Genomic DNA, 26,614 nt, shown 5'->3' on the forward strand with positions numbered 1-26,614 from the left:
CACTGTTCCATGTCTTCGCCATTTGTGGATAATGGCTCTCACTGTGGTTCGCTGGATTCCCAAAGCTTTGGAAATGGCTTTATAACCCTTTCCAGACTGATAGATCTCAATTACTTTACTTCTCAATTGTTCCTGAATTTCTTTGGGTCTCGGCATGATGTGTAGCTTTTAAGGATCTTCTGGTGGACCTTACTGTGTCAAGCAGCTCCTATTTAAGTGATGCCTTGATTGTGAACAGGTGTGGCAATAATCAGGCCTGGGTGTGGCTAGAGAAATTGAACTCAGGTGTGGACAACCACAGTTATAGTATGTTTTAACAAGGGGGGCAATCACTTTTTCACACAGGGCCATGATGGTTTGGATTTTTTTTCACCTTTAATAATAAACACCTTCATTTACAAATTGCATTTTGTGTTTACTTGTGTTGTCCTTGACTATTGTTTAAATTGGTTTGATGTTCCGAAACACTTAAGTGTGACAAACATGCAAAGGAACAGGAAATGAGGAAGGGGGCAAACACTTTTTCACACCACTGTACACACGGTCGGACTTTCAGCCAACAAGCTCACATCCAACATTTGTTGTCGGAAAATACAATCGTGTGTACAGGGCATTAGGCCGCGTACACACGCGGGGACTGTTCGCCCAACTTTGTCCGTCAAACAGTTTCGGCAAACAGTCCGCTCAAAATTAGCATGGACGGACATGCCCACACACGACGAACGAACAGTTTGCTGAAACCGTGCGCGATGACGTGAACGGCACGTACGACGGGACGAAAAATACGACGTCCTATACACTGCATTATAACTTTCGGCGTGTTAAGCCTTTCTGAGCATGCGCGGAACTTAGTTTGTCGAACAAGCCTACACACGGGCGGACTGTTCGCTCAAACAAGGTTTCAGCGGACAGTTTTACGGAATTTCCGAAAAACCTTGTTCGTCAAACTGTCCGCTGAAACTGTCCGCTGAAAGCCCACACACGAGCGGACTGTCCGCCCAAACACTGTTCAGCGGACAAAGTTGGGCGAACAGTCTGCCCGTGTGTACGCGGCCTTAGAGTTTACATCACTTGCTTTTGATGTGCTGCTATAAACAACTACTGTTCTGGCAGATTTCAAATTAAAGCTCCAAACTAAAACTCTAAATAAATACACAGATGAAGTACAAATAGGAAGTTTCATTAATACAATATATTGTAATGTTGTATAATTTTTGTTCGCAGGTGAAGTTTTCTACAGAAGTAAATTCCTGCGTAGTGACACTTATAATTCCAACACGGAGGCCCAGAGGATAGTGGTGTCAGAATTTGGGACCATGGCTTATCCAGACCCCTGCAAAAATATATTCGCTAAGTAAGTTACAAACTGTTCATTTCTATTCCTCTCATGTGTCTATACTTTAAAGTGACCTTATTAGTAGTTGGTGTAAATACTACTGAGCCTAGCCTGCAAGTAGAAGGCATATACTAACCTTTTCGGCAACCAATGTCTTGGCTGTGTGAGTGTGCTAATTACCTGCTCCCCCTCCCCCCACCCTTTGCACTTTGGTTCATCCCGACAGCCACTATAACCCACAGTGATGTAAGAGTTGGCAAGATGATTCACAATGTGCAAGGGGTGAGCAGGTATTCGACACCCCTGGAATTGTCAGTAGCCTGCAGGAGATTGATGATGCAGAAGAGTTTTAACCTGTGCAAAAAGTATTTACCTTCTTTTACAGACTGGGCCCGCTTTGATTTCCTCCACTTACTGACAGGCAAAGCTGTGGCCAAAACAAAGCTATGGGCAGCAGCAGGTAACTTGCCAACTATGTTTTAGAACTTAGCATCTGCTGCAGAAATTCTCATCTGACAGCTGCCCTGAGCCTCCTTCATTATACCCATAGGCTTTCCCAACACCTAACACATCCCTCAACACAAAGCTTGCTGACTGAGTTATTTACCAGCAGACCTAGCCATTGGGACATATAGCATATGCTGTACCACTACTACCACCCCCCCCCTCGCCGGCAGCGTGGCACTACGACCCCCCCCAGGTGGCCAGCAGTCTGGCACTTACCCGATCTATTTGACGGGCTGTGGTGTCCTCCAGCACGGTCCTTGTGGGTGGTGAGGTAAAGGCAGCGGCTCCGGTGTCCGCTCCTCCAGCGGCTTCCTCCGCCATGTGTCTCCTCTCTCTTACACCTAAGCGCTAGACATCCAATCTCATGACATGCCTCCTGATTGGTGGGGAGGAACTTTAGTGTGAAAATAGCAAAAATTTAATCACTATCGCCACACAACTAGGTGGGCTCGGAGCGCAATGCTCTGCGCTCTGAGCACACCCTTTTTTAAGCCTATTAGAGCCTCTAGCTCTAATCAGGTGCTTAAAAAAATGCCCATCCCGCATTGGAATCCATAGTTCGGTGCCCTGATATGTAGATCAGGGTGCCGGACGCATGGATAGGGAGGCGGCACCTGCGCGCCCTCTATGGATGGGCCGTCGCTGTGTAGAACATAAAACAGACTATCACACAAACTCATGCACTCACACAGACATAAATAAAAGCGTACCCTGTCCTATCACAATAAAAGGAAAAAGGTCAAAATTGACTTACAAATGTTGAGGCTGCGGTTAACCAACTATGGGGGAACACGATGCCTTCCTAGTGGATAAAACCTGTCTCCACGCAGGGTCAGTGTGGTCGCTCTCTATGCTTCGGGCATTTCCATCCTGGGTGCTCTTAGTGGGTTCTCAGGTGGATGAACGAAGTAGTAGAAAAAGTCAGCACAAAAAGGGCCCGTATGTAGTTAGATTGGCAGAGGTACCCTATGACGTTGTTCAAAGGATAGCCACTAGTCGTCTCCTTTAGTAAAACATCCAATTACTTTATTTTACCAAATAAAAAAGCTTTCGTGGCTTTAAATTGCCACTTCCTCAGTTTATGGTAATAAAATTGTTGTCTAGTGCCTGGTATGCTACTAGAATAGTGCAGCCAAATGTATTGGTTTATGGTAAAATGAGTCTTTAATCTGTGTCAAAAGTATTATGCAGGTCAGGCTGGATGACTCATATAGGCAGGTCTCTGGTGCTTCCCCTTGGTTCCGGATGCTTGTAGAAATTTCTGGAAGCTGGAGGGCAGAGGCCCGGAGGGTTGATCTGAATACTTATGAGAGTTTAGCCATTCCCCTGGCAGTGGACCTAGCATGATGGCCGAGCCAGCCCTTAAATATGGATGAGTCATGTTAGCAGGGGAGTCTGGTGGAGACCTGCATGACTGAGCGAGTTTGGGGTGGAGGAACTTGAGTGGCCTACACATAGTCCTGACCTCAACCCGATAGAAAACCTTTGGGATGAATTAGAGTGGAGACTGCAAGCCAGGCCTTCCTGTACAACATCAGTGGCTGACCTCACAAATGCGCTTCTGGAAAAATGGTCAAACATTCCCATAGACACACTCCTAAACCTTGTGGACAGCCTTCCCAGAAGAGTTGAATCTGTTATAGCTGCAAAGGATGGGCCAACTCAATATTGAACCTACGAACTAAGACTTGGATGTCATTAAAGTTCATGTGCGTGTAAAGGCAGGTGTCCCAATACTTTTGGCAATATCGTGTATAACTAAGTAAAACATTCATATTAGCCAACTACCTCCTCTGGCCACAGCCTATGCTGGCTAAGGCATTAGTCCTCTCCGCTGAGCGTGCTGTGCATGTGTGGCCATTATAGACCCTAACAGCAAAGACATCTAATTGCATATACATATATAAACAAAAGGCAATGGTGTAGGGCAGTGATGGCAAACTTTGGCACACCTCATGTTTTGGAACTACATTTCCCATGATGCTCATGCACTCTGCGGTGTAGTTGAGCATCATAGGAAATGTAGTTCCAAAACATCTGTGGTGCCAAGGTTCGCCATCACCGGTGTAGGGTGTAATCAAAGGTGCCTTCGAATTTTTGAGGGCCAACATCTGATGCTTAAGCACTTCCCGCCCGCCCTATAACAAAATGACGGTGGCAAAGTGGTTGCATAATCCTGATCGGACATCATATGACGTGATCAGGATTATGAGCCGCTGCGCGCCCCCGGGGGCGCACATTGCGGCGATCGTTGTTGCGGGTGTCAGTATGACCCCCTGCAACTACGATCTCGGTAAAGAGTCTCCAACGGAGACTCTTTAGCACGTGATCAGCCGTGTCCAATCACGGCTGATCACAGTGTAAATAGGAAGAGCCGGTGATCGACTTTTCCTCACTCGCGTCTGTCAGACGCGAGTAGAGGAGAGCCGATAGGCTGCTCCTCTGACAGGGGGGGCTGTGCTGATCGATTATCAGCACAGCCCCCCCCCCCGAGGATGCCCCCACTAGACCACCAGGGACGCCACCAGACTACCAGGGATGCCCAGGACAAGGTATGCCACCCTAGACCACCAGGGATTCCAGTCAGTGCCACAACGGATGCCAATCAGTGCCCACAATGGACATCACTGATTGGCATGCATTATTGTTTGGCACTGATTGGCATCCATTAGTACAGTATATTATAATACAATGCCGCCTATCAGTTCCCATCTGTGCCGCCTATCAGTGCCCATCCATGCCACCTATCAGTGCCCATCCATGCCCACCTGTGCTGCCTACCCATGCCCACCTGTGCCGCCTACCCATGCCCACCTGTGCTGCCTATCCATGCCAATCCATGCCAGCTATCAGTGCCAATTTGTGCCACCTATCAGTGCCCATCCATGTCACCCATCAGTGCCACCCATCAGTGCCGCCTATCAGTGCCCATCAGTGCCGCCTATCAGTGCCACATATCAGTGTCCATCAATGCCACCTCATCAGTGTCACTTCATTGGTGCCACCTCATCGGTGCCCATCAGTGCCGCCTTATCATTGCCCATCAGTGTAACCCCCATCAGTGCCCATCAGTGAAGGAGAAAACTTACTTATTTACAAAGTTTTGAAACTGAAACAAAAAAAAAACATATTTTTTTTCAAAATTTTCGGTATTTTTTTATTTGTTTGGCAAAAAATAAAAAACGCAGAGGTGATCAAATACCACCAAAAGAAAGCTCTATTTGTGGGAAAAAATAATAAAAATTTCATTTGGGTACAGTGTAGCATGACCGTGCAATTTGCATTCAAAGTGCGACAGCGCTGAAAGCTCAAAATTGGTCTGGGCAGGAAGGTGTTTAAGTACCCGGTATTGAAGTGGTTAAGAATATGTACAGTACTTGCTGGAGTCTTGCTGGAATTAGGTCCAATGGCAGCTGCCTCAGTTGTCTTGGCATTAACATGACTTTACAAGTTGGTGAATGTTATCAATATGTCTTTTTTAACACAAATAACTTTTTTTCAGAATTAATATTGGCGTAGTTGAGCATCATAGGAAATGTAGTTCCAAAACATCTGGGGTGCCAAGGTTCGCCATCACCGGTGTAGGGTGTAATCAAAGGTGCCTTTGAATTTTTGAGGGCCAACATCTGATGCTTAAGCACTTCCCGCCCGCCCTATAACAAAATGACGGTGGCAAAGTGGTTGCATAATCCTGATCAGACATCATATGACGTGATCAGGATTATGAGCCACTGCGCGCCCCCGGGGGCGCACATTGCGGCGATCGTTGTTGCGGGTGTCAGTATGACCCCCCGCAACTACGATCTCGGTAAAGAGTCTCCAACGGAGACTCTTTAGCACGTGATCAGCCGTGTCCAATCACGGCTGATCACAGTGTAAATAGGAAGAGCCGGTGATCGACTTTTCCTCACTCGCGTCTGTCAGACGCGAGCAGAGGAGAGCCGATAGGCTGCTCCTCTGACAGGGGGGGGCAGTGCTGATCGATTATCAGCACAGCCCCCCCCCCCCGAGGATGCCCCCACTAGACCACCAGGGACGCCACCAGACTACCAGGGATGCCCAGGACAAGGTATGCCACCCTAGACCACCAGGGATTCCAGTCAGTGCCACAACGGATGCCAATCAGTGCCCACAATGGACATCACTGATTGGCATGCATTATTGTTTGGCACTGATTGGCATCCATTAGTACAGTATATTATAATACAATGCCGCCTATCAGTTCCCATCTGTGCCGCCTATCAGTGCCCATCCATGCCACCTATCAGTGCCCATCCATGCCCACCTGTGCTGCCTACCCATGCCCACCTGTGCCGCCTACCCATGCCCACCTGTGCTGCCTATCCATGCCGCCCATCCATGCCAATCCGTGCCAGCTATCAGTGCCAATTTGTGCCACCTATCAGTGCCCATCCATGTCACCCATCAGTGCCACCCATCAGTGCCGCCTATCAGTGCCCATCAGTGCCGCCTATCAGTGCCACATATCAGTGTCCATCAATGCCACCTCATCAGTGTCACTTCATTGGTGCCACCTCATCGGTGCCCATCAGTGCCGCCTTATCATTGCCCATCAGTGTAACCCCCATCAGTGCCCATCAGTGAAGGAGAAAACTTACTTATTTACAAAGTTTTGAAACTGAAACAAAAAAAAACATATTTTTTTTCAAAATTTTCGGTATTTTTTTATTTGTTTGGCAAAAAATAAAAAACGCAGAGGTGATCAAATACCACCAAAAGAAAGCTCTATTTGTGGGAAAAAATAATAAAAATTTCATTTGGGTACAGTGTAGCATGACCGTGCAATTTGCATTCAAAGTGCGACAGCGCTGAAAGCTCAAAATTGGTCTGGGCAGGAAGGTGTTTAAGTACCCTGTATTGAAGTGGTTAACCACTTGCCGACCGCCGCACGCCGATGTACGTCGGCAGAATGGCACGGGCAGGCATAAGCACATACATGTACGTGATTTGCCTCCCGCGGGTCGGGGGCCCGATCGGGCCCCCGCCCGGTGCCTGCGGCGGTCGGTTTTCGTTCGGGAGCGATCCCGGACGAGGGGACGGCCATTCATTCATGGCCACCCCCTCGCGATCGCTCCCGACGAATGGAAATCCCCGGTGACATCACTTCCTCTCCTGTAATGTAAACACAGGAGAGGAAGTGATGTATTCTCTCCTCCGTGTCGGTATTTTTCGTTCCGACACGGAGGAGAGCGGATCAGTGAGTTGCACCAACACATCCCACACACAGTAGAACATGCCAGGCACACTCACACCCCCCCTTTACCCCCCGATCACCCCCCCAATTACCCCTGCCCCCCAGTCACAGTGACACCAATGTCATTTTTTTTTTATTTTATTTTTTTTTTGCATTGGTGTCATTTGTGACTGTAATAACTGTTAGGGCAGTTAGGGTTAGCCCCCTTTAGTTCTAATGTACCCCCCTAACCCCCCCAATAAAGGTTTAACCCCGTGATCACCCCCCGTCGCCAGTGTCACTAAGGCTGGGTTCACATTGCAGCGGTTTATGAGAACGAATGTGATTCGCACCGCACTGCAGTGCAAATCACATCCGATCTCTGTGCGATTCGAGTTCAGCCATTCGCCGCACCCGCCGCACCCGCCACACCCGCCACACCCGCCGCACCCGCCGCAAATTCGCACGGGACCCTTTTTTTGGCCCGCAGCAGAATCGGATCGCATGGGTGTTCACACCATGCGATCCGAGTTTGCAGATCGCACTGCGATATGCGAACTGATCTGGGGGTGTCAGTAACATTTCACTGACACTCCCAGCAGTTCGCATAGGGCAGTGTGAACTGCCGCCGGGAGGCATGCGATGCGGGAACCCGCCGCGGATTCGCGGCGTTTCCGCATCGCTCCAGTGTGAACCCAGCCTAATAAGCGATCATTTTTCTGATCGCCGTATTAGTGTCACAGGTGACGCTAGTTAGGCAGGTAGGTATTTAGGTTCGCCGCAGCTTTTTATAGCGCTAGGGACCCCCATATACTACCGCATAAAGCCCCCTGATTGCCCCCTAGTTAACCCTTTCACCAGTGATCACCATATAACTGTTACAGGTGACGCTGGTTGGTTAGTTATTTTTTTATAGTTTCAGGGCACCCGCCATTTATTACCTAATAAAGGTTTAACCCCCTGATCACCCGGCAGGTGTCATTTGTGACTAATAACTGTTAGGGCAGTTAGGGTTAGCCCCCTTTAGTTCTAAGGTACCCCCCTAACCCCCCCAATAAAGGTTTAACCCCGTGATCACCCCCCGTCGCCAGTGTCACTAAGGCTGGGTTCACATTGCAGCGGTTTATGAGAACGGATGTGATTCGCACCGCACTGCAGTGCAAATCACATCCGATCTCTGTGCGATTCGAGTTCAGCTATACAGATAGTATGGCTGAATTCGTGTCGCACCCGCCGCACCCGCCGCAAACTCGCACGGGACCCTTTTTTTGGTCCGCAGCAGAATCGGATCGCATGGGTGTTCACACCATGCGATCCAAGTTTGCAGATCGCACTGCGATATGCGAACTGATCTGGGGGTGTCATTAACATTTCACTGACACTCCCAGCAGTTCGCATAGGGCAGTGTGAACTGCCGCCGGGAGGCATGCGATGCGGGAACCCGCCGCGCATTCGTGGCGTTCCCGCATCGCTCCAGTGTGAACCCAGCCTAATAAGCGATCGTTTTTCTGATCGCTGTATTAGTGTCACAGGTGACGCTAGTTAGGCAGGTAGGTATTTAGGTTCGCCGCAGCTTTTTATAGCGCCAGGGACCCCCATATACTACCGCATAAAGCCCCCTGATTGCCCCCTAGTTAACCCTTTCACCAGTGATCACCATATAACTGTTACAGGTGACGCTGGTTGGTTAGTTATTTTTTTATAGTTTCAGGGCACCCGCCATTTATTACCTAGTCTCACTAGTGTACCCCTAAATTTAGGGGTGTCTACTTTCTAAAATGGGGTCATTTGGGGGGGGGGGTTTGTGCCATCTTGGCATTTTATGGCCTTCAAAACTGTAACGCCCTTAGAAAGCCTGAAGGCGGTGCTTGGTTTTTGGGGCCCCGTACGCGGCTAGGCTCCCAAAAAGTCCCACATATGTGGTATCCCCGTACTCAGGAGAAGCAGCAGAATTTATTTTGGGGTGTCATTTCACATATGCCCATGGCATGTGTGAGCAATATATCATTTAGTGACAACTTTGTGAAAAAAAAAAAAAGTTTGTAATTTTCCCGCAACTTGTGGCAAAATATAAAATATTCCATGGACTCAACATGCCTCTCAGCAAATAGCTTGGGGTGTCTACTTTCTAAAATGGGGTCATTTGTGGGGGTTTTGTGCCATCTTGGCATTTTATGGCCTTCAAAACTGTAATAGGTAGTGAGAAGTGAACTCAAAAAATTACGCCCTTAGAAAGCCTGAAGGCGGTGCTTGGTTTTCGGGGCCCCGTACGCGGCTAGGCTCCCAAAAAGTCCCACATATGTGGTATCCCCGTACTCAGGAGAAGCAGCAGAATTTATTTTGGGGTGTCATTTCACATATGCCCATGGCATGCATGAGCAATATATCATTTAGTGACAACTTTGTGAAAAAAAAAAAAAAAAGTTTGTAATTTTCCCGCAACTTGTGGCAAAATATAAAATATTCCATGGACTCAACATGCCTCTCAGCAAATAGCTTGGGGTGTCTACTTTCTAAAATGGGGTCATTTGTGGGGGTTTTGTGCCATCTTGGCATTTTATGGCCTTCAAAACTGTAATAGGTAGTGAGGCGTGAAATCAAAAATTTACGCCCTTAGAAAGCCTGAAGGCGGTGCTTGGTTTTCGGGGCCCTGTACGCGGCTAGGCTCCCAAAAAGTCCCACATATGTGGTATCCCCGTACTCAGGAGAAGCAGCAGAATTTATTTTGGGGTGTCATTTCACATACGCCCATAGCATGTGTGAGCAATATATCATTTAGTGACAACTTTGTGTAAAAAAAAAAAAAAAATTTTTTTTTTGTCATTATTCAATCGCTTGAGGCAAAAAAATAAAATATTCAATGGGCTCAACATGCCTCTTATCAATTTCCTTAGGGGGTCTACTTTCCAAAATGGGGTCATTTGGGGGGGTTTTGTACTGCCCTGTCATTTTAGCACCTCAAGAAATGAGATAGGCAGTCGTAAACTAAAAGCTGCGTAAATTCCAGAAAACGTACCTTAGTTTGTAGATGTGACAACTTTTGCGCAAACCAATAAATATACAATTATTGACTTTTTTTTTACCAAAGACATGTGGCTGAATACATTTTGGCCTAAATGTATGACTAAAATTGAGTTTATTGGATTTTTCTAATAACAAAAAGTAGAAAATATCATTTTTTTTCAAAATTTGCGGTCTTTTTACGTTTATATCGCAAAAAATAAAAATCGCAGAGGCAATCAAATACCATCAAAAGAAAGCTCTATTTGTGGGAAGAAAAGGACGCAAATTTTGTTTGGGTACAACATTGCATGACCGCGCAATTACCAGTTAAAGCAGCGCAGTGCCAAAGTGTAAAAAGACCTCTGGTCATTTACCAGCAAAATGGTCCGGTCTGAAAGTGGTTAAGAATATGTACAGTACTTGCTGGAGTCTTGCTGGAATTAGGTCCAATGGCAGCTGCCTCAGTTGTCTTGGCATTAACATGACTTTACAAGTTGGTGAATGTTATCAATATGTCTTTTTTAACACAAATAACTTTTTTTCAGAATTAATATTGGCGTAGTTGAGCATCATAGGAAATGTAGTTCCAAAACATCTGGGGTGCCAAGGTTCGCCATCACCGGTGTAGGGTGTAATCAAAGGTGCCTTTGAATTTTTGAGGGCCAACATCTGATGCTTAAGCACTTCCCGCCCGCCCTATAACAAAATGACGGTGGCAAAGTGGTTGCATAATCCTGATCGGACATCATATGACGTGATCAGGATTATGAGCCGCTGCGCGCCCCCGGGGGCGCACATTGCGGCGATCGTTGTTGCGGGTGTCAGTATGACCCCCCGCAACTACGATCTCGGTAAAGAGTCTCCAACGGAGACTCTTTAGCACGTGATCAGCCGTGTCCAATCACGGCTGATCACAGTGTAAATAGGAAGAGCCGGTGATCGACTTTTCCTCACTCGCGTCTGTCAGACGCGAGTAGAGGAGAGCCGATAGGCTGCTCCTCTGACAGGGGGGGGCAGTGCTGATCGATTATCAGCACAGCCCCCCCCCCCCCCGAGGATGCCCCCACTAGACCACCAGGGACGCCACCAGACTACCAGGGATGCCCAGGACAAGGTATGCCACCCTAGACCACCAGGGATTCCAGTCAGTGCCACAACGGATGCCAATCAGTGCCCACAATGGACATCACTGATTGGCATGCATTATTGTTTGGCACTGATTGGCATCCATTAGTACAGTATATTATAATACAATGCCGCCTATCAGTTCCCATCTGTGCCGCCTATCAGTGCCCATCCATGCCACCTATCAGTGCCCATCCATGCCCACCTGTGCTGCCTACCCATGCCCACCTGTGCCGCCTACCCATGCCCACCTGTGCTGCCTATCCATGCCGCCCATCCATGCCAATCCGTGCCAGCTATCAGTGCCAATTTGTGCCACCTATCAGTGCCCATCCATGTCACCCATCAGTGCCACCCATCAGTGCCGCCTATCAGTGCCCATCAGTGCCGCCTATCAGTGCCACATATCAGTGTCCATCAATGCCACCTCATCAGTGTCACTTCATTGGTGCCACCTCATCGGTGCCCATCAGTGCCGCCTTATCATTGCCCATCAGTGTAACCCCCATCAGTGCCCATCAGTGAAGGAGAAAACTTACTTATTTACAAAGTTTTGAAACTGAAACAAAAAAAAACATATTTTTTTTCAAAATTTTCGGTATTTTTTTATTTGTTTGGCAAAAAATAAAAACGCAGAGGTGATCAAATACCACCAAAAGAAAGCTCTATTTGTGGGAAAAAATGATAAAAATTTCATTTGGGTACAGTGTAGCATGACCGTGCAATTTGCATTCAAAGTGCGACAGCGCTGAAAGCTCAAAATTGGTCTGGGCAGGAAGGTGTTTAAGTACCCGGTATTGAAGTGGTTAAGAATATGTACAGTACTTGCTGGAGTCTTGCTGGAATTAGGTCCAATGGCAGCTGCCTCAGTTGTCTTGGCATTAACATGACTTTACAAGTTGGTGAATGTTATCAATATGTCTTTTTTAACACAAATAACTTTTTTTCAGAATTAATATTGGCTTTAAAGCCAATATTAATATTTTATTTAAAATAAAATAAAAACATTTTAAACCAAGGATGCTGCTGGATAGAATTACTGTAGAGACCAGAACATAAACATCAAAATATGGACACACCCGATCCAAGGTGCTAATCCCGGCTCATCACCGTAGGCAATATCAAGAAGAGAAGAAAAGATTGATCGCACACTTGAATCCAAAAGATGCTGTAGAAATGTCTTTATTGTAATGAGCCAGACAAAATTGCATTGATGAGCAGTTGACGCGTTTCACACGAAAAGAACCCTGCTTTTTCTTTTCTTCTCTTCTTAATTAATTTAGGAACTGTTGCAGCCCCCCGAATTTCCCATGCAAATGGCAATTTTTTGAAAGTAGATATCTGCATAGGCACACACCTCTGCCTCCCCAGTGTCAACTTTCTGCCTGACAATGGGCTAGTTGGGCACTGAGGACATCATTATGGAAAGGGGAGGATTTATACTTATTCTATACACTGCAGTGGTTCCCAGCAACTGTCTGTTCTCTTACTGCATTCATTTAAAATTAGCAACCTTGTAGCACTATCCATCCAACAATAACCTTAGTTTGGAAGCTTTAAGTACAAAATAAGTATATTGTAATTTCCAGTTATAAGTGTTGTAGCCACTAGTAACTATAGGATAAGTAATAAAAAGCCATCACATTCCACCTTTAATGCTTTATTATCACTTACATGACAGAGCCTTCACGTACCTGTCACATGTGGTGCCTGAGTTCACTGATAATTGCCTAATCAACATCATAAAGTTTGGAGATGATTATTATGCTTCCTCTGAAACCAACTTTATCAGAAAAATTGATCCACAGACTCTGGATACCATAGAGAAGGTAATTAAGTTGAATAACTGTTTATTTTTCTACTTTGGAGTTTAGAATTATATTACACTCATTATATTAACAAGCTCTTAACTGACTGCCTTCTCTATATGTGATGATGTAAGTGTACATTGTACAGAAGCAGAAAGAGTGTGTGGGTGTCCCTGATAGCCCCATTGTTTGGTGCAAGGTGCAACTGCTGGCTCCATCAGCTCCTCCGTTTAGGCCTGATTCACACCTATGCATTTTTTGTGCTTTTTGCATTTTTGCACTACAGTCCATTTAACATGGTTTTCTATGGAACACATTCTATAGTGCAAATCTGCAAAGTGCAAAAAGCACTATAAATGCATAGATGTGAATCAGCCCTTAGGCTGGATTCGCACCTATGCAGTTTTAGTGCTTTTTGCATTTTGCAGATTTGCACTGCAGTCCATTTAACATGGTTTCCTATGGAACACGTTCTGTTGTGCAAATCTGCAAAATGCAAAAAGCACAAATGCATAGGTGTGAATCCACCCTTAGTCTGTAATATAGAACACTCTGGAAAAGTGCCCCTATAGCACATAATGCAAACCAATGTCAGGCTGTTATGCCCTGTACACCAGGGGCGGATGCAGAGCCTAGTCTCGGGAGGGGCACTGCCATAAAATGTTTTTTGGGGGAAAATTTATCAGGGAAATTGCTGGTGTTAGCGATTCAATCATCACGGTGCCATGGTTGTTATGGTGTCAGGATGATTGAAGCACATTACTATTATTACATTGTTATACAAAAAATTAAATGGTTCAACTTACCATAATGCAGAATCAGTGGGAGCCCCAAGCGTGTCACCTGCCGCTGTCACCTTGCAGATTATCACTTGCCACGTCACCTGTCACCAGATGCAGATTGTCACTTGTCACGTCACCAGATGCAGATTGTCACTCACCACGTCCCATGCCACACGTTGCAGATTGTTACTTGTCACGTCACCAGATGCAGATTGTCACTCACCACGTCCCATGCCACACATTGCAGATTGTCACTTGCCACGTCCCATGCCACACGTTGCAGATTGTCACTTGCCACGTCCCATGCCACACGTTGCAGATTGTCACTTGCCACGTCACCTGTCACCAGATACAGATTGTCACTTACCACGTCACCTGTCACCAAATGCAGATTGTCAATTGCCACGTCACCTTTCACCAGATGCAGATTGTCACTTGCCACGTCACCTGTCACCAAATGCAGATTGTCACTTGCCACGTCACCTTTCACCAGATGCAGATTGTCACTTGCCACGTCCCATGCCACACAATGTGGATTGTCACTTGCCATGTCCCATGCCACACAATGCAGATTGTCTCTTGCTCTGTCCCAGGCAGCAGATTACCAGTCAAGCAGCAGAGAGATGAAGTGTAATCTCTCTGCTGCCGCGGCTGCCTGCACACTGCACAGTGAGAGCGGAACTGCAGGGATGCAGGGCGGGCGCCTGGCGGTGAGAGATGATGTCATCTCTCTTCTCCCCCACCCGCCGGCTCCCTGATTGGCCAGCAGCTGCTCACACACTGTCAGTGAGCCGAGCCGAGCCACCCGCCGTCTCTCAACAGAGCCGCCCGCCGGCTCTCTCACCCGTGGCGACACCTGCCGCCCACTCACATTCTCGGAGGGGGCAATTGTCCCATTGCCCCCCCCCCCCCTGGATCCGCCCCTGCTGTACATAAGGTCAGATTTTCAGATGGAAAATGTTCGATGGGAGCCTTTGTCGGAAATTCCGACCGTGTGTAGGCTCCATCGGACATTTTCCATCGGAATTTCCGACACACAAAATTTGAGATCTGGATCTAAATTTTCCGACAACAAAATCCGTTGTCACACAGTTCCGACGCACAAAGTTCCACGCATGCTCGGAATAAAGCAGAAAAGCCACACTGGCTTTTTAATGTCATTTTTCTTGGCTCGTCATACGTGTCATACGTCAACGCGTTCTTGACGTTCGCAATTTCCGACCAACTTTGTGTGACCGTGTGTATGCAAGACAAGTTTGAGCCAACATCTGTCGGAAAAAATCCACGGATTTTGTTGTCAGAATGTCCGATCAATGTCGGATCGTGTGTACGGGGCATTAGAGATTGCCATCGAAATAATGTGATTACTATGTCAGCTATGATGTAGTGGTCATCTGCAGGCTGGAGGGTTCATTAACAAAATAGACTTCAGCCCGCAAATGATATTGTAGTTGCCGCTGCAGTCAGAGAGCGGCAGTGTGCCTTTGTTTACTATTGATACAATTACAGTGTTGCAGTTAACAAAAATGTAATATTATTAATATACAGGAGGAGGCTCCATTCACACTTGTACGATAGATAGATAGATAGATAGATAGATAGATAGATAGATAGATAGATAGATAGATAGATAGATATTGTATAAAACTATTCCTAATCTTTTAGAATTTGGCTTTTTTGCAGGTAGACTATATGAAGTATGTGACGGTTAATTTGGCCACATCTCATCCACATTATGACAGTGCTGGCAACACAATAAATATGGGGACATCAATTGGTGACAAAGGAAAAACAAAATACATGTTGTTTAAGGTTCCTCCTATAGCTGCAGGTAAGATGGAGCAAACCACTCAACCTAATAGCTTCTTTTCAATTAAATTCACTTACTTCCAATTTAATGGCATCTGAATAATATGTTCTTATTATTAATTTAAATTAAAACCACTGGTGGAAGGAAAGAAAATCACCCTTTTTTTACATTCATTGTTAATGGGGGAATGCCCCTGCAGCGCTATTGAGTTCTTCTGGCTGGGGGATTAGAGGAGCCTTCCTGGCTGGCTAAACACAATGATTACTGCTAGCGGCTCTAGCTGCCAGCAGTAATCGCATGCCAAAAATCAAACAGGGTGGTTGTAACCAAGTTGATCAATGAATTGACTTGGGTTCAATCAGCCTGCCCATACATGGATCGAAATTTGGCTGGTCTCTGGTGAACCAGCTGAATTTCGATTCATGTAGGGCTGGCTTAAAGTGGGGTGTCCCCTTAAAAATAAAATTAAAAGTCAGCAGCTACAAATACTGTAGCTGCTGACTTTTAATAATCGGACACTTACCTGTCCCAGGGTCCAGCGATGCGGGGGAACGAAGCCCCCCCTCGTTCCCCGATTCGCTCGCGGCGCCGTCATTCATACTGTGGGCACCCGGCTGTGGCTTCACAGCTGCGCACCCACTGCATGAGCGGCGCAGGGTGCCGTGATACGCCGCACAGCCACCTGGGACACGTGACAGGTCCCAGGTGACTGTGCGACGCGAGGGGAAGTGATGTCACCAGCCCGGGCAAGGAAGAAGGCAGACTACGAGGGACCCCCTAGCAACAGGTATTTAGAGGTGAGTAAAAAAAAAAATGTTTCCAATTATTTTTTTTTTATTTTTTTTAAGAATTTTAAACAATTTTTTATTTTTTGGTGGCAACACCACTTTAAGTTCTGAAGTGCGTGCGGAGATTGAATGTGATTAATGAGTTTAACTTGACATTAGCAGTACAACTATGAGTGCAAAAACTGAAAACAATTATAGTCTACAATGCAATATTTTTCACTGCAGTTTGTCTAATCCAGTGTTTCTCAACTCCAGGCCTCAAAGCGCCCCAACAGGTCATGTTTTCAGGATTTCCATCACTTTGCACAGGTGATGTGATCAGTTTCACTGCCTTAGTAATTACAACAGCCATTTCATCTGAGGGAAATCCTGAAAACATGATCTGTTGGGGCGCCTTGAGGACTGGAGTTGAGAAACACTGGTCTAATCCTTGTGAATAAGACACTAAAGCCCCGTACACACGAGAGGACTTATGTCCGACAGACTTCCAAAGGAGTTCCGCCGGAGTTCCGACGGAGTTCTGACAGACTTTTCGGCCGAACGGACTTGGCCACACACGATCACACTAAACTCCGACGGATTCGAACGTGATGACGTACGACCCGACTCGAATAAGGAAGTTCATAGCCAGTAGCCAATAGCTGCCCTAGCGTCGGTTTTAGTCCGTCGGAGTAGCATACACACGAGCGGAGTTTTCGAAGGGGACCGGGTCCGGCGGAGTTCCTTCGGGAAAATTTGAAGCATGTTCCATATTCTAAAGTCCGTCGGACTTTGGTGAATCAAAAGTCCGTTGCAGCCCACACACGATCGGATAGTCTGACGGACTCGGTCCTTCGGACTTTGGATGTTGAAAAGTCCGCTCGTGTGTACGCGGCATTATTGACACCTGAGCTGCATCTTACATTTTTTAACATGGATAAAATAGAATTAAAACTGTTTATGTGACATTATTCTGTTGTAGATAATAAAAAGTCTCCCTTGAAGAATGCTGAGGTTCTATGCTCCATTTCTGCCCATCATCTTCTAAGCCCCAGCTACTATCATAGCTTCGGTATGACAGAGAATTACATCATCTTCATAGAACAGCCCTTAAGGCTGGAAATTGTGAAACTTGCAACTGCCTACTTCCGTGGCGTTAACTGGGGTTCGTGCATTAGCTTCAATAAGGACGACAAGGTATGATCCAGTGCATATACAAATAAGGAATACATAATCAACACTGAGCATTTGCAATATGATTGTGCTTAGCTAAATGTACTAAAGCATTCTAAATGTTAGAAAAATGTTAAAAAAAAGTTTAGATTTGCAGATGCATTTCAAATAATTAATGTTTCCCATTTAAGCACATGTTCCAGTTCCAGTGGAAATCAGCTAGTTTTTGACACCGTGCTTTAGCTTTGTCACCAAGTAAAAATTCTAAAGTTGCTAAAGGAGTCAATTTAAGCCTTGTTCACACGGGCATACTGCAGCCCACACCCACGCAAGGGCCTTGTTTACCCACACATGTGTTCTCAGGTGTTCCGTGCATCCCTATGCAGGCAGTCCCATTCATGTAAATTAAGATGCAGCAGCTGCACAGATACAGTCACTGCCCCCTAGCAGATAATGCGCATTTGGGGCTGTGCACCCACGCCCACACGCATAGCATATTGGGAGCAGAACTTGTGTCCGTGCAGCCGCTGCATCCCAATTGACATGAATGAGAGTGCCTGAACAGGGGAGGCACAGATTACACGTGCTTCCCCATGTGGGTAAACACGCCCCTCACATGGGTGTATGCTGTTGTACATATGAATGAAGCCTAAGTCTTATTCAGGACTTTGCAATAAATTCATGGATATGCCTTACATTAGGGCAGTTTATTCATTCAAACGTTCTGTTAACTGACCATAGATAAAAAGCAATATTTTTTTTCTGAAGCAGCACACCATAATGTATGGCAGTCCATTACCATGCATTGTGGTGTGCTCTAATGCAAGTGCATTTGTAGTGGTTGAATTACACTCACCGCAGTAAATGTATTGCTGCAACCGTGTTACCGTAACGCATACTGTAGGTCTGAATGGGCTCAGCTTATTACTCTTCTCATAGAGCCCTTAACTCTTAAAGAGTATCTTTAGGCAAAACTTTTGGGGGGGGGGGGGGGGGGGGGTTAGACCCTCTGTCATGCTTTTGTTACTGTGTCCCCTTTTGAGAGATTTACGCCTGTATTTATACTGGTGACCTTTGTCACTGAGAAAGAAAGGGAGGGTAAATTAAAATTTTTCTAGTTTTAGAGTAAGGAGAAATCTTCCATTTGGGAAACCAGTTTCAGGGACAGCTGTGTAAGAGGGAGATTACCCTCAATTTGGGAGATTTCTTCTAACTGCCTGTTTGAGTCTGTGGGACAGAACGTGAAGGGAAATCTCCTCAATGGTAAACTAAAAGCAAAAAATTCTACAGTATCTCACAAAAGTAAGTACACCCCTCACATTTTTGTAATATTTTAAATCTTTTCATGTGACAACACTGAAGAAATTATGCTTTGCTACAATGTAAAGTAGTGAGTGTACAGCTTGTATAACAGTGTAAATTTGCTGTTCCCTCAGAATAACTCAACACACAGCCATTAATGTCTAAACCGCTGGCAACAAAAGTGAGTACACCCCTTGAGTTATTTCGAGGGAACAGCAAATTTACACCGTTATACAAGCTGTACACTCACTACTTTACATTGTAGAAAAGTGTCATTTCTTCAGTGTTGTCACATTAAAAGATATAATAAAATGTTTACAAAAACGTGAGGGGTGTACTCACTTTTGTGAGATACTGTATATAGACACTGTATATAAATTGACTGGCCACTTTATCAGTTACTCCTGTTCATATATATATATATATATATATATATATATATAAATCTATATTCAGCTTAAACATTTCACTCTCTTTTTTTCAGACTTGGTTTCACATTATTGACAAGAGAACCAAAAAGCCAGTCACAGAAAAGTTTTATTCTGATTCTTTGGTAGTATACCATCACATTAATGCTTATGAAGAGGACGGTCATATTGTATTTGACATTGTTGCATACAAGGACAATAGTTTATATGAAATGTTTTATATGGCCAATATAAGAAAGAACCTTAAACCAGAGACTGCAATGACCTCAACGCCAACCTACAAGCGCTACGTTATCCCACTTCAGTGTGCCAAGGTCAGTTTATGTTCATTTTTTTGGCTTCTACTATTGTACAACTACACCCTTATTAATACAGCTTGGTGTACATTGGGTAATAAGGTACTTGCCTAAACCCTATCTGCTGAGATGAGGCTGGGGAATGATATTAAAATACTAATAACATGCAGCAGAGACAAGTCAGTAGAATTTGGAACAGTAACCAGAGCAGTGGAGGCACAGGAATTGGGGTCTTCCCTGACACCTAATTCTGCTACAAGCCCTTGCCAAGCATTTATTGCTACCACCTTGCCTAACATATTTTGGACAACCCCATACTGCAATTGTTCATTTGTGTTTATGTATGGTCATAGTCTATGTACTCTATACTGGAGGAAATAGTATATAGGTTTCCCCAGATATGCAATTATAGTGCTAAGAAATCATTAGTGGGACTGAGCTAGAGAATTAAACTGAGGACAATCTGGGGAAAGGGTTGCCACAATCCCTGTAACCATCTCTAGGGATCATGGAATCTTGCCTTTCCCGGGATCTGTGCTTTTATGAATGCCTCCTACAGAGAGCCTTAACTTAAAGTGTTTTTCATGGCAAAAAAAAAAACATATACATTTTTTTTTTTTATTGTGACAGTGGATGCAGGGAGAAAATTCCTGTCTTGCTGTCACAATGTTCAAAGTGGCTGGTTATGGGGGTAGAGGGGCTGCTCAGCTAGTAACATGCTACATGTTACATCCTTAAGGTGTAAAATGTAACATGTTACTAAAGGTGAACGTATCCTTTATTATCCTTTAGCGTTTTTAATCCTTATGGTGCTAGAATTAGTAAATAAATAGGAAAATATTTTGTTATATTTACTTGTCTTAACCTTTTAGATTTTTTTAAATTTCTTCAGTTGCTACCTGGCTTCTGGCCTAGGCTTTTGTGGGCATTTTTTCTTTTGTCATGTAATGCACTGCAATATTGGTGTGTTGGTGATATGTTGTATTGGTGTGTTGCAGTGTCAATAAAAGGCACAAATAGGCACCGCACACACCACAGTGTGTTTGTGTTTGTGCCTGTGCATTGCTGTAAAATGCATTAAACTGCATGTTTTACTGCTTATTACCTTAATACAACAAAATAAATGGTGGTTTAAGCTGGTTGTAAACCCTTACATATACCCAGTGAAGTGACTGGCCTCAGGTGATACACAGAGATGAAAGAATCCTCCTACAAAAGTTGTACCTGTTTATCTGCAGCTTTCTCTTCTCTACACACAAAGTGTAGAATTTATACAGATTTGTGTGGTTTCAGAAAGCAGGGATGGGAAGCTGAAGTTAAACTCTGCAGAGCTCAGTGAGAGCTTATTGTAGGAAAGGGACCCCCCTTTACACAGGGACAGAACTGAGTCTGTCAATCTCAGACTGTGTGCTGGAGCTTCCTCCCCATCACCTTTTTACCTCTTGGTGTCAGGAAAAAGATTTTGGAAGTGACTCATACAGACAGCAGAGGGAAAAGGCAGAAGACAGAAATGACACCTAGTGCTCTGGATTGGGACAAGTGCACACTATACAGGGATATGCCTTGTTTATATTTAATGTCTGAGGTTTATAACCACTTTAAGGTTTCAGTGATGTGACTTCAGTAAACAAAATCTGATCAGTTCAGTTTCTTACCGTACATTGCAAATCATTGTTTTTGGCACTGTTTTACCTAGCATACCTTACTGGTATAATGAGGAAAGTGTGGTGCAAAATTCCTGTGATTAGGATTAATTCCTGCCAAGATTAGCAGGAGATGTGTTTTTCTTATGCCCTGTACACATGGTCAGACTTTCCGACGGAAAATGTACGATCGGATCTTGGAAAATCCGATCGTGTGTGGGCTCCATCTGACTTTTTCTATCAGAATTTCCGACACACAAAGTTTGAGAGCAGGATCTAAGATTTTCAGAATAAATTATGAGACGAAAGCTATTGGCTACTGCCCTCTTTATAGTCCAGTTGTGCGTGTTCTACGTCACCGCGTTCTGAACGATCGGATTTTCTGACAATTTTGTGCGATCGTGTGTATGCAAGACAAGTTTAAGCTAACATCCGTCTGAAAAAATCTGATGAATTTTGTTGTTAGAATGTCCGACCGTGTGTACAGGGCAATTATAACTGTAAATATTAAAGCAGTAAGCAGTCAGAATAAATCTTGCATCTGGGATCTTTCTGAATATCCTGCAAAACATATTATTAGGCATTAGTTAGCATTTGGGACTAGTCTTTTAACCACTTCCGGACCGCTGCATGCCGATATACGTCCTTACTTTGACGGGGATATCGTTGTTATGGCAGCAGCTAGCTGCTATAACCCCAGTATCCCCAGTATCCTCGTGTTCGTCCGGTGGTCTGCTTCAAGGTAAAAGTGACCTCTGTGGTGTATTCGCCGCAATATCACTTTTATTAGCGGGGCGGGTGAGGGGCCCCCCCTCCCGCCACGCAACGGTGCCCTCCGCCGCTTACCGGAGCCGTTGGCAGCGGTGCAGGTGATCAGATGTTCTTCCTTTCTTGGCATGGAGACGTGTGAGGGGAAGGTGGCCCCCATCCATCTCCTTAACATTGCAGGGCGGAAGTGATGTCAAAACGTCACTTCCGCCCATAGCTCTTAAAGGGCCATTTAAAAAAAAAAAAAAAAAATATATATATATATATATATATATATATATATATATATATATATAATTTTTTAATTTAATGTAAATATGAGATCTTTTTGACCCCAGATCTCATATTTAAGTGGTCCTGTCATGCTTTTTTTTTCTATTACAAGGGATGTTTACATTCCTTGTAATAGGAATAAAAGTGACACAATTATTTTTATTTTTTTTAAACAGTGTAAAAATAAATAAGAAAAACTTTTTTTCTTTTAACCACTTGCTTACTGAGCACTTAAACACCCTTCCTGCCCAGACCAATTTTCAGCTTTCGGTGCTCTCACACTTTGAATGACAATTACTCAGTCATGCAACACTGTACCCAAATGAATTTTTTGTCCTTTTTTTTTTCCCACAAATAGAGCTTTCTTTTGGTGTTATTTGATCACCTCTGGGGTTTTTATTTTTTGCGCTATAAATGAAAAAAGACCGAAAATTTTGAAAAAAAACGCATATTTCTTTGTTTCTGTGACAGAATTATGCAAATTATAAATTTTTCTTCATACATTTTGGCCACAATTTATACTGCTACATATCTTTGGTAAAAATAACCCAAATTAGTGGATATTATTTGGTCTTTGTGAAAGTTAGAGAGTCTACAAGCTGTGGTGCGAATCGCACAAAATTGATCACACCTGATGTACTGGTGGTCTATCTCACTTCTTGTGACCCGAACAAGTCAGGAAAGTACAAATACCCCCCAAATGACCCCTTTTTGGAAAGTAGACATTCCAAGGTATTTAGTAAGAGGCATGGTGAGATTTTTGATGTTGTCATTTTTTTCTCCACAATTCTTTGCAAAATTAAGATTTTTCATTTTTTTTTCTCCACAAAATTGTCATTGTAATAGGTTATTTCTCTCACATGGCATGTGTATACCACAAATGACACCCCCCAAAAAATTCTGCTACTCCTCCTGAGTATTACAATACCACATGTGTGGGACTTTTTCACAGCCTGGCCACATAGAGAGGCCCAACATGCAGGGAGCGCCATCATGTGTTCTAGGAACATAAATTACACATCTAACTTGTTGACTATTTATTACACTTTTGAAGCACCAGGACAATGACACGTGACACTGATGACAGATGGCACTGATACGTGGCAATGATGACACTTATACGTGGCACTGATGACACGTGGCACTGATGACAGATGGCACTAATATGTGGCACTGATGACACGTGGCACTGATGACACGTGGCACTAATACGTGGCACTGAAGATACGTGGCACTAATACGTGGCACTAATACGTGCCACCGATGACAGATGGCACTAATACATGGCACCGATGACGCGTGAAACTGATGACAGATGGCACTGATAAGTGGCATTGATGAAACGTGACACTAACAGATGGCAGGTGACACTGACAGGTGGCACTGATGACAAATGGCACTGATACGTGGCACTGATGACAGATGGCACTAATACGTGGCACTGATGACAGATGGCACTAATACGTGGCACTGATGACAGATGGCACTATGTGGCACTGATGACACGTGGCACTGATGACAGATGGCACTTATACGTGGCACTGATGACAGATGGCACTGGGGGCAGGTGGCACTGGGGGCAGGTGGCACTGGGGGCAGGTAGCACTGGGGGCAGGTAGAACTGGGGCGGATGGCACTGGGGCGGATGGCACTGGGGCAGGATGGCACTTATGGGGGAGGATGGATGGCACTGCTGGGGGAGGATGGATGGCATTGCTGGGGGAGGAGGGATGGCACTGCTGGGGGAGGATGGCACTTTTTTTTTTTTTACTTTTTTTTTTTTTACTTTTACAAAGGAAAGCAGAACGGCTGCCGCTGCAGCCGTTCATCTCTCCCCTCTCACACGCTGTCTGTGTGAGGAGGGAGAGCGGCGCTGAGAGATGATCTCATATGTTTACATATGAGATCATCTCCCATTGGACACGCCGATCGCGCTGTAAACGGCCGCTGTGATTGGCCGTTTACAGCGATCTGTGTTTGCCTGTCCCCGGGGGACACGGCGAACACAGAACTTCCGCGATGCACGCCCGCGGCGGCGCGCATTGCGGAAGTAAACATTAGGACGTCCAGGGACGGCCTCCCGGACGAACGCGCCTGCCCTACGGCCGTCATTCGGCTATAGGGCGGGCACGAGGTGGTTAAACACGCCCTGTCCCGCTGAGCTTGTGTGCAGAAGTGAACGCATACGTGAGCAGCACCTGCATATGAAAACAGTGTTCAAATCACACATGTGAGGTATTACCGCGATTGGTAGAGCGAGAGCAATAATTCTAGCCCTAGACTTCCTCTGTAACTCAAAACATGCAACCTGTAGAATTTTTTAAATGTCGCCTATGGAGATTTTTAAGGGTAAAAGTTTGTTGCCATTCCACAAGCAGGTGCAATTTTGAAGCATGTTTGGTATCAATTTACTCTCCATAATATTATCTTTCAAAATATAAAAAAAATTGGGCTAACTTTACTGTTGTCTTATTTTTTAATTCAAAAATTTTTATTTTTCCAAAAAAAGTGCGCTTGTAAGACAGCTGCGCAAATACGGTGTGACAGAAAGTATTGCAATGACAGACATTTTATTCTCTAGGGTGTTAGAAAAAAAAAAGTATAATGTTTGGGGGTTATTAAACTTTTCAAAGCTTGGGCAAGAAGCCCTACAAACTCACAACATTAGTAAGACAGTAGAGGTCGCAGCCTCCGAACCACATATTCTGTTGACTACGAAAACAGTTAAAAAAAAAACTGTTTTTAACTTGTAACAACACATTTAAAAAAGGGGCTCGGTCCTTAAGTGGTTAAATCTGTTAAACCAGAAATTAGTAAAATAGTAAATATAGAGTTTTCATGAACCTATTTTGATAATGTATATTGTAAGAGCACAGCTTTCATTTGCAAACTAAGCCAATGGTAATTCTTTATACTAACAGCCTACAGATATTGTGGTGCCCAAAGCCCCCAGCTGCAGCAACAGCCATGCTTCTAGCTGCAGCAAAAAGTGCAGGATTTATTTTAAAATATCCATTGGTAAAACTTTGCATCTCTTCCAATACTGCACTAGAAACTCTAAAGGAAGAATTGTCTTGATTTGTATTGTAAGGGTCCAGTCGCCCATTTTATAAATATTGTGAAGTTCTCTGCAATCTTTTGATACTATATAAATCCTGTATTGTTATTAGTATTTGTATTCAGTGTGTTTTATGACAATAGTATGCCTATACTTTTATTTCTTCTTCTCTGCTTTATGACATATACTTAATCTTCCAGGTTGTCCAACTATATAGCTTGTGTGTACAGGTTAATTAAAATCACTATTAACATTCTCTATTTAACTTTAAAGAAAGCAGAAGTGGGAGTGAACCTTGTAAAGCTTCCTGAAACGACTGCAACAGCGGTTAAAGTTAAAGAAGGAGAGATATATTGCCAGCCGGAGATCAAATGTGAAGGTAGGAGCTCATAGTTATTGCCTTAAGGCTGACTGAACAACGGGATATATATATATATATATATATATATATATATATATATATATATATATATATATATATATATATATATATATATACATACTATATTGTCAAATATATTGGGACACCTGCCTTCTTTACACGCACAGAAATTCTACCTCGGCTCTGAGTTGCTCCTAGGGGTAATAGCTGTGAATTTTTAATTTATCAATACAATATATATATATATATATATATATATACATACACACACACACACACACACACACACACACACACACACCATATTGTCAAAAGCACAAAAGCATTGGGACACATGAACTTTAATGGCATCCCTGACTTAGTCTGTGAGGTTCAATATTGAGTTGGCCCACCCTTTGCAGCTATAACAGCTTAATTTCTTCTTGGAAGGCTGTCCACAAAGAGTGTCTGCATTCCCATAGACACACTCATAAACCTTGTGGACGGCCTTCCCCGAAGAGTTGAAGCTGTTATAGCTGCAAAGGTTGGGCCAACTCAATATTGACCCCTACGGACTAAGAGTGGGATGCCATTAAAGTTCATGTGTCCCAATGCTTTTGTGCTTTTGACAATATGGTGTGTGTGTGTATATATATATATATATATATATATATATATATATATATATATATATTGTATTGATAAATTAAAAATTCACAGCTATTACCCCCTAGGAGCAACTCAGAGCGGTAGAATAGAATCAGCAACACAACATGAAGCTGGAAGTAGTATCAAGTAATATCACACTATCTTATTTTTATCAAAATTTTTATTTTTGGGGTTTGTTATAGTTTTCATATACCTCTATCAAAAAATAAAACCAATTAAAATCCCTGATTGGGTCATGCAAAAACAAACCTTCTTTATATGTATTCATATTATTTTGAGATATGCAACTTATGTGGTGACTTTAAAGTGGT

General features: G+C 44.2%; 1 protein-coding gene across 1 annotated transcript in view; it reads left to right on the forward strand.

Moving 5' to 3' along the window:
* The window catches only part of BCO1 (beta-carotene oxygenase 1), a 65,261-nt gene that overhangs the window by 30,385 nt on the left and 8,262 nt on the right, over nt 1-26,614 (forward strand). Inside the window, exons 3-8 of the mRNA XM_077455028.1 lie at nt 1,225-1,354; nt 12,847-12,994; nt 15,439-15,586; nt 17,315-17,529; nt 19,292-19,549; nt 25,547-25,652. Coding sequence (XP_077311154.1) covers nt 1,225-1,354; nt 12,847-12,994; nt 15,439-15,586; nt 17,315-17,529; nt 19,292-19,549; nt 25,547-25,652 — 1,005 coding nt within the window. The remainder of the gene's footprint in view (nt 1-1,224; nt 1,355-12,846; nt 12,995-15,438; nt 15,587-17,314; nt 17,530-19,291; nt 19,550-25,546; nt 25,653-26,614) is intronic.

Source organism: Lithobates pipiens, unplaced genomic scaffold (assembly GCF_037356315.1).
Source record: "Lithobates pipiens isolate NorthernLeopardFrog02 unplaced genomic scaffold, aLitPip1_a1.2 Scaffold_10, whole genome shotgun sequence".
Lineage (NCBI taxonomy): Eukaryota > Metazoa > Chordata > Amphibia > Anura > Ranidae > Lithobates > Lithobates pipiens.